Source organism: Urocampus carinirostris, chromosome 3 (assembly GCF_059441175.1).
Source record: "Urocampus carinirostris isolate Australia breed hairy pipefish chromosome 3, RoL_Ucar_1.0, whole genome shotgun sequence".
NCBI lineage: Eukaryota > Metazoa > Chordata > Actinopteri > Syngnathiformes > Syngnathidae > Urocampus > Urocampus carinirostris.
In genome coordinates this window covers 37,214,698-37,231,493 of record NC_142351.1, presented here as the reverse complement: position 1 = coordinate 37,231,493, position 16,796 = coordinate 37,214,698, and the positions used below count along the sequence as shown (strand labels likewise).

Genomic DNA, 16,796 nt, shown 5'->3' with positions numbered 1-16,796 from the left:
GCTTCATTGATTGATTGTGCTTAAGACTCCACAGTACTTTAATGGTAGATGGTACTGCATTTTAATGTGTGTAAACAGAAACATCAGTCTGAAAACCTTCAATTGCCTTCACAGAGTCTTTGGTGTTTTGTTAGGATTTTTCACCTACATGCCTATCAGATCTTTCTTTTTTTGTATGAACGGAACGATTATACACACATCCATTGATACAAACATTTTTACATAACCGAAGTAAAAGAGAATTGATGTTTTTTTTTCCCCTTTCTTCCCAAAAAAAGGTCTAAATGGTATGTTTCATGAACACCAGCACACTGCAGAGTAAGTTACAGAAATTCAAGTTTCCTTAACAAGTAACCTTCACATCACTAAATATTGAGCAGAACAAACACATTCACAGTTGCAATGTAAAGCAAAGGTAATTCAGAACCAGAGAACGTTGTTAAGTTTTGAACACGTTTTCTGTGTTATAGTTCAGATTTTCACTAGATGCATTTTAGTTTCAGGATTAGTGCAGATTCGGGCTTGATACATTTCCAACATTACCTATCAATTTAATATTACTCACTGACTATAGTACATATATTGATAACAATTAATGTATACACCAGGACACTCAATATTTTACCATAAGGTTTGACTTTACTGGCAGGAGCACAATTCAATTAGCTTGCACAACGCCATGTACAGTGAATAAAATAAGTATTTGAACACCCTGCTATTTTGCTATCTCTCCCACTTAGAAATCATGGAGGGGTCTGAAATTTTCCTCGTAGGTGCATGTCCACTGGGAAAGAGATAATCTAAAAAGAAAAATCCAGAAATCACAATGCAAGATTTTTTTAACGTTTTATTTTTGTGATGCAGCTGCAAATCAGTATTTGAACACCTGTGTATAATCTAGAATTCTGATCTTGAAGAAGTCCACCTGCACTCCATGTATCATCCTAAATCAGATGCACCTGTTTGAGGTCGTTAGCTGCACAAAGACACCTGTCCACCTCATACAACCAGTGAAACTTTAACTTGTAACATGGTGAAGACAAAAGACCTGTTCAGAGACCAAATTGTACACCTCCACAAAACTGGAAAAGGCTAGGGAGCAATTGCCAAGCAGCTTGGTTAAAAAAAGGTCCTCTGTTGGAGCAATCATTAGAAAATGGAAGAAGCTAAACATGACGGTCAAACTCAATCGGAGTGGGGCCCCATGCAAAATATCACGTCGTGGGGTCTCAATGATTCTAAAAAAAGTGAGGAATCAGCCCAGAACTACATGACAGGAGTTTGTTAATGACCTGAAAAGAGCTGGGACCCCCGCTTCCAAGGTTACTGAAGGTAATACACTAAGACGTCACCGTTTGAAATCATGCATTTAACGAAGGGTTCTCCTGCTTAAACCATCACATGTCAAGGTCTTAAGTTTGCATATTACCATTTGGATGATATAGAGGAGTCTTGTGAGAAAGTTTTGTGGTCAGATGAAGCCAAAATAGAACTTTTTGGTCATAATTACAGTAAGTGCGTTTGGAGGAAGAAGAATAAAGAGTACAATCCGAAGACCACCATCCCTACTGTGAAGTGTGGGGGTGATAACATAATGCTCTTGGGGTGTTTTTCTGCACATGTGACAGGACGAGTGCACTGCATTAAAGAGAGGATGACTGTGGGCCATGTATTGTGAGATTTTGTGGAACAACCTCCTTCCCTCAGTTGGAGCATTGAAGATGGGTCAAGGCTGGGTCTTCCAACACAACAACGATCCAAAGCACACAGCCAGCTGTAAGAAGCATATCAAGGTTCTAGCATGGCACAGCCAGTCTCCAGACCTGAACCCAATCAAAAATCTTTGGAGGGAGCTCAAACTCTGTGTTTCTCAGTGACAGCCCAGAAACCTGACTGATCTAGAGAAGATCTGTGTGGAAGAGTGGGCCTGAAGATACCTCCTGCTGTGTGTGCAAACCTGGTAAAATACTACAGGAAAGGTTTGACCTCTGTAATACTGAACAAAGGCTACAGTACCAAATATTAACATTAATTTTCTCAAGTGATCAAATATTTATTTGCAGTTGTATTCCACAAATAATTCGTTAAAACATCATGCATTGTGTTTTTCTATTTTTTACTTTTTAGTCTATTTCTCTCACAGTGGACATGCACCTACGATGAAAATTTCAGACCCCTCCATGATTTCTAAGTGGGAGAAATAGCAAAATGGCAGGGTGTTCAAATACTTATTTTCTTCACTGTATAAATTCAGTTTAATTTCGGATTTTTCACGTGAATAGATCGTATAAATTATTAACATGTGGCATGCCCGTCTTTTGCTTGTGATGTGATGATCTCATGCAAGGCAGCAAAACAAAAGAGTTACTAAGCACTGCAATCCAAAATACAGCACATACTCCCTTTGACAAATGAACAGGTTTTCACATGCTCACAGATAGGATAGACATGCTAGCATTGTGGTGAGAATATCTAGGATTTTTAACACATTTGGAAGAAAGGGAGGAAAAACAAATTATGGTAAAGTCAACACAAATCATGCAAAATTTAAAGTGCTGTATAATGAAGTAAAAGTTATGGGTCGCAATCTGGAACTACGAAAGGTGATCAAAAGTTTATGGGTGAATTTCATCAATGACATGTCTCCGCAGAACCTTTTTGACAGGCCATCTAATATTTAAATATGTCAGTTATTTTGTTAATTATTAAACACGCAGAAGACCAACTACCGCATCTTGATGACTTGCAGCTCAAGGGAAACGCACAAAGTTTAGGATAAGTCCCAAGTAGAAATAAACCAAGATTATCCTTTGATAAACTTTGATCAAAGTTTTGTGTATCGCAGTAGGAAAAGCTCCGATCTCGGTATGTGGCCTCAGCTCTGCAGAGTTTCGAATACAGATCAATCTCTTCACACGTTTGCCTTCTTCAGATATTGTTCCGGATTATTAATTCAGAATCCAGGATCTTCATATTGCATACTGTAAAAACTGACAAATCACATCTTATTTGGCAAAATATGCAACAACCTCTAAGTTTGACGAATGAATGTAACATCAATTTGTTCAAATGCAATGGGTTGGCTTGTCAGCAACAGTTTGAATTTTTACCATTTATTATCCATGTACTCAAACACGGTATGCCATAAGTAACATATGAATGACATTAAGTCATTGGTTTCCGGCTGACCTACAGAGGAAGCTAAGGTACAGTATCTCACCGCTTTGGCTCCAGTCTCGGATCAAATTGAATGGTCTACAAGTATACTTGTTGTCTAAAGATATAATACACTTACTGCTTGAAAGTGCAGGTAAAAAGCATGGCACAGGTTAAATTTGTGTTGAAAAAGAAATACAGTCATCTCACATGTAAACAAAGACACTATCTCAGACCTAGTTTAAACCATCCCGAAAACGGGCGAGTTGTTGAAAGGAAAAAGTTACACACCTGAACACAAATAGAAGCAAATATATAGAAAATACAATTACACATATATTATATACATTTTTCATAATCCTCTGTCTATTAAGATAATACTCTTCATTCAAAAATATATAAATTGTGTAATGTCAAAGAAACAACTCGGCAGCCTGGCGGGCAAGTGAGGCTGAACTGGTTTACGGCATTCATGAGGGTGGTTGACATGTATGCGAATGAAGAAAAAAAAGTACTTTTTGCACCACAGTGTTTCTTTCCCAGGCCAACTGGGTACCTCCAGTGTAACTCACTCGTGTTTATGGCGAACGTCTTTTGCAGTAATGTATTGTAAGAAAATGAGCGTAAACCAAGAATGACCTCAGTGACTGGCAGTGACCGATGCCTTTAAGCATCTGTCGAGTTCTATCTACAGCCCAAAAACATTTAAATTAGCAGAAATGTATTTGTGCGTTGAACAAAATCCACAGCACTTGCACAAAGACACTCATTAGTAGAATTGTCGAACAACATTTCATGCTTTCACATTCGCACCTTTTGGTCCATCTTGATCTAAATTGTGATAATACCCCTTAGTGTAGTTGGTTTAGTTAAGAGAGAATTCGGGTGCAGAAAACATAGACAAGTGGGTTCTGCATTGATTATTCTGCAATTGTAATATTTAAAACCGTGAGAGAGAAATGTATTTTTTGAGACAATGGATTGCTCACACTAAGGGGGGGGAGAGGAACTAAAGCAAGTTGACAAACTCATCAAGTTTTTGGGATTCAAAAAAGAGAAGTATGAAATCGCATGATCCCATGTTTTTCTCCCTAACATATCATGCACTACACAGAAAATTGGCATGTTGGTTGGCAATTTTGGCTCTATGCCATAATCTGAAACCCGAGTTAGCACTTTTTACTTTGTTTGCACGCAAAAATGTTAATTCGTTTGTATTCAGCAGTTGAATTCAAAGCAAACTGGGTTTGTGAATACCTCGTCTCGGGTTCCCAAACTACAGTATTCCCTTGCCTTTTTGCGGTTTAACTTTTTAAAAAGTTACACACCTAGGTGCATTGTGGACTTTCAAATACTTACGTTGCTGATTAGTTTATTCTGTTTTTAATATTGGACAAATGCAAAAGAGATTTAATTGGATGCCAGTTCCTTATTTTGAACCAATGTTGTTCATTGTTTTGACAATTATATCACTGTCGCTATCGGCCAATCATGTAAGGATCATTTATTTTTTGTAACATAGAAGATCTAATAAAAGGACGGGGCTCCGCGGAGGGATTTTGGAAGGGATGGAATTCTTATCTAAAACCCCTCTCCTGGCCCTCTTTGCAGGTTGAAAATCTATTGATTTCTTCTCACCATTATTTTGAGTGTCACCTATAGTTTAAACTTAATAGTCGTGCAAGTAAAGCATTACTTTGCAATCCTCAGTGCACGAAAATCAATTGGAGAACTTGTTCCCTGAGCGCTGATGGGGGCAATCTGAATAGTTTACGTAACAGGTGACAAACAAATACACATTTGGCTTAATGAGTGAGTATGATGGGGTTTGTGTGTCTCCTTAGTCTCTCTACTACAAATCTAAACTTTAGGGGTAAGATTGGACTTAAAAATTCCAGCCTGTCCCAAACTGGCCAGCGGATATTAAAGCCCGAACCAGCCTGAGTATGAAAATAACGTGATTTGATGGACAAAGCCCGAAACAAACCCGGATTTTCATATTTTATTTGTGAGGAGTGGAGAGGAGGAAAAGGGGTGGTGATTTTCAGAGCACACGGGGTGCCTTGTGCAAAAAGTGGATGGAATCCAATTCGCGGATCCTCCACAGAGAAGAAGAAACCAAGAACAATGAATGAAAATAATCAAAAAAGAAAAAAAAAGTCTGTGAGAAACCCAACCTAAACATATAAATTTATATTTTGGGCACGACTCCATCCGAATTTCGGGTCGGGTTTGGGCCGGGTTTACTACAGTTGTTGCAGCATGAAAATATACCGGATGAGGGAAACTGTGCACATGTAGTCATGAGCACAAGGAAATGGATTGTTTTTACGCATTGTACTGTTAAGTTGTATACGATTTAGTATGTATATTGTTAGTACTTTGTGAAAATTCACTGAATAAAGGTAGTCATGGAACGGATTAATTGGTAAATCGAGGGAATACTGTACACTCCTTCACATTTTGCCAGGCCACCTAAAACAATACTGGATGTGTTCTGCCACATCGTCCTTTAGGCGCAAAAAAATTAGCACCGTCTTTTGAAGGCAGAAAAGGAACTTCTGCGGCCCAAAAGTTTCGTTTTGTTTTTCCCTTCCTAATTTAGCAGCTTAGAATGTAAAATGGTAGTGTTCAGAGCACGTAAGAAAAAGAGCAAATCAAGGTCCGCAAACAATGGTGACTGCACATATCAAGCACGGAAACATGTTTTCATTACAGCAAATCATTTGCTGAATCTATGGAAGTGCCGTGTGATGGGTGACGCTGCGATTTTTAGAAAACCAATGAAATGTTTACACATCATCTCCCTTTTAACTGTCACAATTGTCACCTTCACTAAAAAGTTTGGGGACCCCTTCTCTAAATCTAAGGAACATTTGACAGTTACATAAGCAATGATTCCATTGACATTTGATGGAATCAATTTTGGGAGTGTCACTTTAGTAGATTTGAAACATTCCTTTTATCGGACCAATCACATGCAAATACTTTGTCTTGGGTCTTGTTGATTAATTGTTGACTTAAGAAAATGTACAATATTGGCCGCAACTTTTTCAAGAAAGCTGGACAGACCTGAGGCAGTTAAATGTCCTGTCCAGACAAAAGCAGTCATTTGAATACGGGATTCATCCAAAGATAGGCTGCTGTGAAATACATTAGAGCTTAATTTAAAAACAAAAACAAAATAAAACATTTTAATGGATGAATGCATTTTCAGTTAATTAAATAGGGGAGGAGAATCTCAGGTTAGTGTAACATAAAACTAGTATATCCAAGGGGGTTTGGAGTATCGTGTGTCAGGGTTTTTATATAAAAATAGATCTGTTCTGTCTTTAAATTGGGACATTACATTGTATTCTTCCTTGTGTTTTTGTAGTCTTTAACAGTTGTTAAATAATTAACTGAATGACCCTTTTTCAAAATACCTCTTAAAACTACAAGCCTAAATATATTTGTATCATTTTCACATTTCTTTAAAAACACACACACGCACACACACAAGGAAACAATGTTGATACAAGGTTAATATAGCGCTCTTTTTTTAGTCCATCCATTGTCATTAAAACTTCCTTCTATCCAGGTTGTGGCACATAGTGGCTTTATTGGCACATTGTTCAGAATTTGAGTTCATCTTCCACCCGTAGAAACCCCTTTGGGTGCCTTTGTCAAGCATCAAAAATGTCAACGAAGAGATATATCAGTGATGCTCCCACTCTAGTCCACATGTCGTTTGAATGTCGTAATATGGTATATAGTCCATGTTTTAACGGTGAAATATGGAGTGGGTGTGCACTCTGTCTATTCTGCTTGTCGAAGCTAGAAAAATAAATATCTTCACCAGGGTCCACACAGATAAATCTACTTTACCAAAAAAGCTGCTCTGTCCTTATGGATCCTGTAGAGATGAAAAAAACAAAATAATTATAATTGTGACTCCGGTTCTGAAAGAAAAAGTCACCATCACTCAAATGATTTCAAAATATAAGAGTGACAATTGGTTTCTCTCCCTGCCTGCAGCCAATCTAAAATATACATCATTCAATAGCTTTCCACTACATTAAACAAAATGTCTCGGGCTTTACAGGGAAATGAAAAATCGAATACCTTTCAAGTGAAAAGCATCGGCAGTGTGTATAAATATACAGTATACATCTAGGATAAGATGGGTGCTTGATTCTCAACTCTTATATCTGGAGGAAATCTTTCTGTTTTCAAAAATAGGTCTGTGTCAGCACCCCTTTAACAAGGCAGGGCAAGAACAGAATTTAACTTTCATTAAATTTTAAGATTTGAATGAGGCACATTCATGTGATTATATGTATTTTTGTACAGTGGAACGTTAAACAATTTGGTGGTAGTTTAATTTAGTTTTCAAAAAGGTTTAATGCATAAAACAAAACCCGAATGGGATTTTGCTTAAATTTGGTTGGTTGACTTGACAATAAATGTGCATGGATGCAAACATTTTTTAGTCCTTCTGCTTTCAGAATTTGTTAATGTAATAGGAAACTATATTTTCAATTTAGTTTAGGTGCTAATAATGCTCTGTGGTTAATACATTTGACAAATTACAAATAAATCAACTTCTGGTAGTTGACATTTTTTTCCTTATTTACCTACTGTATATAATTTGTGTAGGCAGAGCCTACTGTACATACTTAATCATTTGAATCAATTTGCTAAACATGTCTTAACCTTTCTCACATTAAAAGTGTGATTGTAAGAAATGCACATAATTCTCCTTTCTAGTTCACTTATTGTCTTCTTGTGATTATTTTACTTGTGTTTATATGTTTATTTCATAATGCAATAATTATACTTTGTTTTTTTCCCCAGCCCACACTCAGCGGGTTATTAAACAACAGTGTCATCTTCAGATGGAAAACAGCAACTGTGCTAAAGCACAAAGAGTCCTTTATCTACAATCTGTTCGACACTCGACACTGGGGCTCGTCCGCCATTTTGTTCTCAGTCCCATAGTGTGTTCATAAAACCGTTTTTGTATGCCATATTTTAAGGGTTTTTAAATACTAAAATGTTACAATATTTATTATATCTTGATAACGTGTGCTCTCGGTCTCTTATTTTAACTATTGTCATAAACTATTGTGAATTTCCCTGCGGGAATGAATAAAGTATCTATCAATCTATCAAACTGAGGTAAGATCCGATTTATGTGGATATTTTCATTCCATCGACACCGTAACAATAAAACGTATATGTAACTGTAAGATAAGAGCTCCCTCTATTGCGCTTGTTTTACTTGGACAAAAAAGAATGCATTCAATCAGCAATCATGGAGCAAATTTGATTATACCAATTTTTGAATGTTAGCTATTTTTTACAGGAGCGGGGGAATCAATCAAAGCATAATAAAGCTTTAGCACGTAGATTCACAGTCGTGCACGTTACCTACCAAAGCATGAATTCATGAACAATAGTCCTCAGTCGGGAAGTGAAGTAGGGCAGGAACTTGTCAACAAGAAATCTCAAACCACTTCTCGGACACAAAGGCGACCGGAATTAGTTGCCTTTCAGAAGGGGAAGGCCTGTAAATGAAGTCCATATATTTTACCACCGTATCCAATGAATAATATTAGTTCAAAAACAATACAGCTTGTAATCAAGTATGCTATCTCGGGACACAATTATGCACAAATATTACTCAAATATTACAATGATTAAGAAATAATGGGCAACGAGCAACAAAATAGGACAAAAATCCTGTGCACATATTTGGTACTCTTTGTAGGCAGTGTGCTCAATTATTGAAGACGCTTTGGAGTGTTTGTACCAGATGAATTACTCTTCCCTCACTGCCAGCATAATAAATCCGTTGGAGGCTTTGGATACAATAAGTGAGTGTGACCATCTTTGCATGCCCAGCAGCTCAGATGACAAAAAGTGTTAGCTACTCTGACAGAGAATGCTGTTAAAATAAAGAAGCTTCTTGTCACGCGACTCATACAATGTTCAAGGTATTAAACTCCTAAAGAGAGGTCTTAATGTTTGCCGCTCCCGCCATCTTAACCCAGAGTGAATTCTCTCCCAAGAGCATGGGATTATATTTGCACCTACACTGAAGTGGCAATTGTGTTTTGGGATCTTCCTCTTGCTACTAAGGCTACATTGATTAGTTGACGTTGTCTTTAAATCAATAAGAGACATATTCAACAATGGAATTCATTCTACTGTCGTGTGAGTGAGGAATCTTACATTAATATAATCTCTGCTGAGTCGCTCATGGGCAATAGCATCTCTGTCTGAAGTGCTAACGTACAAAAACGACAGTGTTAACATCAAGTACGTACAACAAAACGTCGAGTTTAAAAATATGGGAGCAGTTTTGCCTGGATCCAGCAAATAAATATCTGCTTACCAACGGCTAACTTACATATCGTGGTAGTACCTCGGTGATGCACAAACATTTAAAGAGAAAGCGCGTCGACAATTGAATGAAACAGAGTCTGACGAGCCTCTGTAAGTTTCAAACAATATTCATGCCACTACAGTTTTGATGATGAGCATTGTACATTTTAAATGCATATGTTTGGCTATAAAAGAGAGTTTGAGCGTTATGGAGACTTTGCCTGACAAAAGTATTTAAAATCAAATGCATGCAGTCCAAAGAAGTCAACATGGGCACATCACTGCAAAAGAGGCAGACAATACGACAAAAATTAGTTCTTAAAGCCCTTTTATTTTAAACTATTGAGAATTGTTAAGTACTCTTGTTACATAGTTTGCAGTTAACCACTGAATCTACTACACAAAATGCACATATTTGTTTTATTTACTGTTCTACTGCTGCTAATGAGCCTATTCTTGTTTTGCAGGGATAAAAACAGTTTACTTTAGTTTAACTTATTATCTATTTTCTAAAAAGTACTTTGATTGTATTCTGACCGAGCCCTGTGAACAATTGTTTTTTTCTAGGGTTAGGGCAGGATGTTCAAAGAAAGATGTATTTTTCATTAAAGTAATTTTTCTCGAGTTTATTATTATTTGACACATAAATTAACTTCATGGTAAATTTAAGAAAACATGAATAATTATCTGATTATTTAACTACTTTTCATTTTAATAGACAGTGAATAGTCGACTATTAAAAGCCCTAGTTTCTTACAGGTAAACACAGCTACAAGTGTTAGGTTGTAGGCGTGATCCAATTTTATTAAACCGACTCCTATCATGTAGGTCAAATATTACATCGCAAGACTTTTTGGGAAAAAAAATTGACTTTCGACATAATAAACTTCCCTGTAATTCAGATCGGAAAAGCTATTCCAGTAAAGAATTCATAGGCCATTTCAGAACAGTAATGGACCGACTCATGAAACACAAAAGTAGTAGCAACAGTTCCTGGTGGATTTCAATCTTGCATGAATGTGCTGTTTAATGCACTCGGCATGCTGCCCATCCAGCATTTCTGGTACCTGAAGTTTTGGCTCAGCGGGGTTGCTTCGGGTTTAGATCAGAAAAATGACCTGAGGTACTTGTCACAGGTGACCTTGTAACCGCACAGAGGCAAACTTTAGAATTTGAGACCAAAATATGAGGTAAGATTCAGACTTGTGTAATCTTGTGCGAGACGTGCGAAGCTGATGGTGTCGAGTTTTGTCTAAATCACCTGTTCCCATTGTAAGAAGTCTTATAGACGGGCGTCTGCTGGATCATCTCATCAGTGTAGATGGGCACAGCAGTCCGAACGCACTCATGAGAGCATTGCAGGCCGTCATTGTAGGCAGTGAAGATGTCCACCTTGCTGGGAACCCTGGCTGGGGTAAAATCTGTCAGGTTTTGGCAGCTTTCTTCCTGCTGGTGGATCTTGCGCTGATGGCTATTGTGGCGGCCATTTCCTGACTGTGCACAGCTACAAAAACACGCACCAAAGACAAAAAAACCAAGATAAAATCATACCTTGTGCTTTGAAATTCGGGTAGCTAGCAGAAAACACAAGCACCATATGTTCTGCACTATAAGGCACACCGGATTACAAGGCGCACCTGCCAATAATATAGTATTTTGTGATATCTTTTTTTAAGTATAAGCGGCACCAAACTGACTATAAGGCGCATGTATTTAAAATTACATTAGGAGCTAGCGTTGCACAAAACACAAATAAGTACCGTATTTGCACATTGCTTGATCAATTGGAATACATCACTGATCGTAATTGCAGAACATTGGATGCATCGGGAATTCACAGCAGGAGGAGCACTGGATCTACTCGATTAAGTCTAGTCAAGTCACATCTATTTGTACAGCCCTTAATCACAAAATGTCTGAAAGGACTGCACAGGCCACAATTATACCATCCCCTGATCTGTAAACAACATCACTACGGATACAGACGTCACACGAAAAGGCATCACACATTTTTTAGTCACGTTACCATGTTAGTAAATGAAGGAAACAAAGTCAGACTGAAAAAAGAAAAAAAAAAAACGACAGTTGAAACAATTCATGTATCTGATGATTAATCAGACTTTAAATAAACAGATAGTAAATTGGATATTGGTATTGAATTCATAGTTTACATTGTCAATACATGATTTTTATCATGGCTACACATATTCAACGTTTGTTACTTACGATGCTTAGTCTGAACTAAGAAAAAGTTCAATTGAATCGTTTACAGAATCTTAACCACTTCTGTTTTTTTCCATTCTCTAACATTCGTATCTGGGACCGTTACAAAAAATTGTGTGATAATGACATATGTTATATATGTTCCCAGTGGCCTGGTGGTTAGGATGCTCTTTACCATTGATTTGAAGCTAGATTCCTGTTGCCGCTATTGTTATGCAACTGCAGTCAGCAATATCATTTATCAACTAATAATTGCACTAATATGGTACAGCATTTCCAATTGTGTCGGCATATAAGGCGTGGTCAATTTGGGCTTTTAAGGTGCAGTTTATGGTCCCAAAAATACAGTTGGTAGCAGACTAATTTAGTGAGTTTTAAAAATGTTGTCTGTTCATCAGTCAAAAGAGAAGATACTTTCCTACCAGTTTTTAAGGACGAGTGTTGTGATCAAGGCTGCGATGACCATAATGAGAGACACAGTGATAGTAATTATCTGGTGAACTGCCAAACCTGTAATATAAATGAAGAACATCACAAATAGTTGTAGTTAGTAGCTGGACAATGTAGATCTAAAATATATCTTTTTAATTGTTTGCATCACCCCTTTGGAGTTATATCACTTATTTCGCTGTGCGGTCACTTACTGTCTATTGAAAATCACATCATAGTGCCTAAGGGCCAAGATAATGGCTATTTCCGCTCACTACCTTTTATGTGATGTTTACAAAATGAGGCCTTAGGCACTACGAAGTAATTTTCAGTTAACAACAAATGGCATGGAATGGTTAGACCAGGGGTCGGGAACCTATGGCTCGCGAGTCATATATGGCTCTTTCTATGAGTATATGTGGCTCAGAGATCAATTTGATTGCATGCAAAATTTCTCCATCCTGTTCAAAACCGGAGTTGTCAATCCTATTCAGGTACACGTAAAGCCAAACAAAGCTAAATGCAAAGGTAACACTTCGCAGTATATATAGGGCACGTTTTTCACTACAATTTACAGTCAAGGTGTCACACAAAAAAGGGGGGGAAAAAAACTCGATTTGGCTGTACAACGCTAAATAATCCTTTATTTAAAAGTTCACTATATAATCTGTGTTCAGTGTTCATATACTTTATGATGAATGCACAGAACTGTAAATACGCCAAAACACCGGAAGAGAACTTAGTCATTTGATTGGGTGAGTGGGAGGGATGGGTGGAGCTATGCAAAAAGTACAAGCATTCCCTCCCATCTCTCGCCAAAGGTAAGCACATAAGGCTCCCTATTCTCAGAATGTTGTGACGTTTTTACAAAATAAATGCTTGCATCTGGTTTTGAAACCAATATGTATGAAAAAAAGGGTCAAAAGGAGTTTGACCGATCTTGAGTAATTGCAAGAAAGAGACAAGTTTAAAGTGGTCTGTTTGTTAAATTTGGGACAGGGGCTCTGGCATTATTCTCTTTTCATAATTTTGATCAAATCATCAAAAATAAATGTGCTGAAGACTAAGCTTTTGTCTGGGGCGCCGGTTTAGCAATTTAGTAAATTTGTCTCATAATATATGGTGTGGCTCTTTCCCAAAATAAAATTAATATTTTTTGCTTTTATGGCTCTTTGAGTCAAAAAGGTTCCCGACCCCTGGGTTAGACAGTTGGATATTGCAGCTCAACTCATGTTAGACAAACCCAATAATAATTAGAATACTGAAGTTGTACATGTCTTCAGTTGTTTTGGGCACTCATTTTTCCACAACTTTGGTAAAAACGCCTCGGCAAACTACCGGATTTAAAGGACTCAATTTACTCACACCAATTAATGGTTAAATCATTTTTCAGTCACTGCTCAATATACATGGTAGGCATTTTTTCAAAGCATAGAATATGGTGAAAGGACATTGTCATAAACAACAAGAAAAAATGACAGACCTGACATTAAGTTTAGAAAAGTATGGGAGCAATTATTATATAATTGAAACAACAGATTTGACATATGGAAACAATTTATCTTATGGGATTCAACTTTTGCAAATCGTAAAACAGGTTTTTGGGGGAATTTGTCTATGACATCATCATCATCAGGATATTATTTAGGTTAATCATTTGTTTGCAGATAATTCAAACAAATTACAAAGAACATAAATCTCAATACTACACAAAAGACAAACCGAAAGACGTAGGAGTGAGGAGCTAAACTGTCCTGACCCCAAAATTAAATACATCCTGTATACTGTTTAATGTCACAGCTTTAATCAATGGTTGCACTGCAAATCATGCTACTTGAGAAAGTTTTTGGAAAAAATGAAATAAAATAATCTTTTTTTTCCAAGTAAAACTACTGATACAAACCACTGATATTAATATTTTTTGTCTGAATAAAAAAGAAAAACATTAGTAGAAATATTTTGAGAAGCATAAAATAATCCCCGTGTCTACTACTACGGTAAGACACTTTTTCAACCCTGAATCGAATAAAAACTTATGCCAAAAATATGAGAGTACAGAATTGACTTTCAGCATTAGCTTCGAGGGCGAGATCAACGAACTTTGGGCTGTAACTGAAACTCAGGGAGAATCTATAAAGCAGAGTAATTGAAATATTTTTGAGGAAAGAAAAGAGGATGGAATTGTGGTGAGTAAAATGAGGTTGTATTGCTAAATAATATCGCAATTTTAAGATGTTATTATTTATGCTTCTTTCTTTGTGTCGCATTTTTAGCTGCAGTAAGTGTTTTATAGCCAAAAAATGGTTATTGAAGGTTAAGGTTACTGGAGGCCTAGGCGTGAAAAACACAGCCCGCCACTCCTATACACCAAGGTCAACAACAACTCAATGTCAATACAAAAATGGCTATTTAATGTCTGAGGGTTGTTCATTGGTTTATTGTTTCATATGTTAAGGAAAGCATGATTTGTGCAGGAATGCTTAGTGGACACAATGACATATTGCAGTAACTGACTCAAGAAAAGAAGAGAAAGAAAACGATCATGATTAAAAGGTCTCAGTGGGCCATAAACATCTCAATTCTCCATCAACCGGCTGTCTAGTAGGACTGATCCAAGACAATTTGTCTCTGGAAAGCTCAAAAGGATGTGTGGCTCAGTCATTTTAGGAAAGCTGCTTGCTGCCAAGCTGGACGGCCTTCTCACCGATTATAAGCTTCTCTGGTCCAAGTCAACCTTGGATAAATGATATCTACGCTTGGCAGGGGAAAGTCTTAACTTTCAGCTGCAATCAGGAGAACGTTGCCACAGAAAAGACAGATTAACTTTTGACAAGTCATTTGCATTTTCTTCATTTCTCTCTTTGGCCATGATTGACGTCAAGGCTGTGCCCATTTATAAAATAACATCTGTCCAGCCTCAGCCATAAAGGAGGAGGCCCCTGACCTTGATCAATTGCTGAGGTCCCAACAGACCAGAGTAGTTTCATTTTATATAGGCAGGCATGCTTGCAGGAGATACGGAGTTCTCAGGTACGACACAGTAAATGTAAACCCAAAATCTGGTCATTTTTCCCCGCACATCCAGACACAGTATGTCTTTTCCAGAATAGTGGCAAGTGTTTCAAGTTGAAATCAAACTGTGTTTTTCAATGCCTGGGCGTTAAAATGTGTTTGTCATTAGCCTCAGATTCGCACAAAAATCCAAGTTACGCAAAAGCAAGCTAGAGATGAAAACACAGGAATATATACAGTAAATATAGGCGGCACGGCTGATGGGTGGTTAGCGGACAGCCACACGGTGCATAGGTCCTGGGTTCAAGTCGATCTAACGCAGCCTCCCCATGTGGAGTTTGCACGTTCTCACCAGGCCTGCGTGGGTTTACTACGGGCCCTCCGATTTCCTCCCACATTCCAAAGACATGCATCGGTTAATTGGCCGCTTAAAATTGTCCCTGGGTGTAAATGAGCGAGTGAGTTGTCCGTCTCTGTTTGCCCTGCAACTGGCTGGCAACAAGGGTGTCCCCTGCCCACTGCCCTAGGACAGCTGAGATGGGCTCCAGCTACCTGAGGATAAGCGGTGCAGATAACGGATGGATAGCTATTTTATATCTATATATATATATATATATATATATATATATATGTAACGGGTGTAATAATAACTTTTGTTTTGTTGAAATTCCTGCTGAAATATTTTTGTATAGTTTGTGTATAAGTGTCCTGCGATGACGAGTCCAACAGTGCCACCTGCTGGTTTAGGGTAAGGTTTAGTTTAGCTGATTTTATGAGTAGAATGCGGATTGTTAGCAGTCTCCAGCGCGCTGCTAATGGTAAGCCACGATACTTTGGTGCTCTGCAAAAGGTTAATTGTAAACATTAAAAAAACAGCTGAAAAATCTCGCAACATGCACATTAATGTAATTGATGTTGTCAAGCAGTTTGGATTTATTTTTATTTTGTATCTGTCGCATTTATGTTGGTTAGTTAAAATGCTAATTCCCCTTATAGTGTTGAAAGCCAGCGGAGGTGCTAAACACATGTTGTGGATATGTTGTGTCCCTCATTGCAGGTAAATTGTTCCCGTTTTTTTACACTCGTTATTGTAATTATTTCCATTTTCTCATATATATAAAGAGGATGATGTTGGTTAAAATTCAGATACAAAAATAAATGTTGAATTCATTGTAAACGTTAAAACCACTACACGATCACTTGTTAAAAGTATCTTGTTAAAATGCATTGTGATGGTTGATATTCTAAAATGTATTTTATGTAAACTGAAAAGAAAACTATTTGATATGTTTAGAGCAGTCTCCGGCACGCTGCTAACGTGTCGAAAGCCAGCGCAGGTGCTAACCACATGTTGTGGATATGTCCTGTCACTCATTGCAGCAACCGTAACAAAAGCTTCATCATCCAGTCCAGCCTGAATGTGGATCTTTGGTGGGACAGGTAAACCACAGTTCACAAAGCAAGGGAAACGCATAGTTGGGTTCACAGTATGGGTGCATATATATATATATATATATATATATATATATATATATATATATACATTAGACAGACACTAACCTACTTACAACCATTCGACTTACGTAAAATGGTACATACGAACATTT

The 16,796-nt window shown here is 37.5% G+C and overlaps 1 protein-coding gene and 1 pseudogene across 2 annotated transcripts in view; both read right to left on the bottom strand.

The window, feature by feature from the left end:
* The window catches only part of LOC148369595 (uncharacterized), a 122,928-nt pseudogene that overhangs the window by 23,159 nt on the left and 82,973 nt on the right, over positions 1 to 16,796 (bottom strand).
* The window catches only part of ajap1 (adherens junctions associated protein 1), a 46,200-nt gene continuing 32,501 nt past the window's right edge, over positions 3,098 to 16,796 (bottom strand). For both annotated transcript variants that reach the window (XM_088331683.1, XM_088331684.1), the window contains exons 3-6: positions 12,171 to 12,258; positions 10,787 to 11,029; positions 8,573 to 8,705; positions 3,098 to 7,051 (exon numbers count right to left, since the gene is read on the bottom strand). In XM_088331683.1, the coding sequence (XP_088187809.1) occupies positions 8,633 to 8,705; positions 10,787 to 11,029; positions 12,171 to 12,258 (404 nt within the window). In that variant the 3' untranslated portion in view covers positions 3,098 to 7,051; positions 8,573 to 8,632. The remainder of the gene's footprint in view (positions 7,052 to 8,572; positions 8,706 to 10,786; positions 11,030 to 12,170; positions 12,259 to 16,796) is intronic.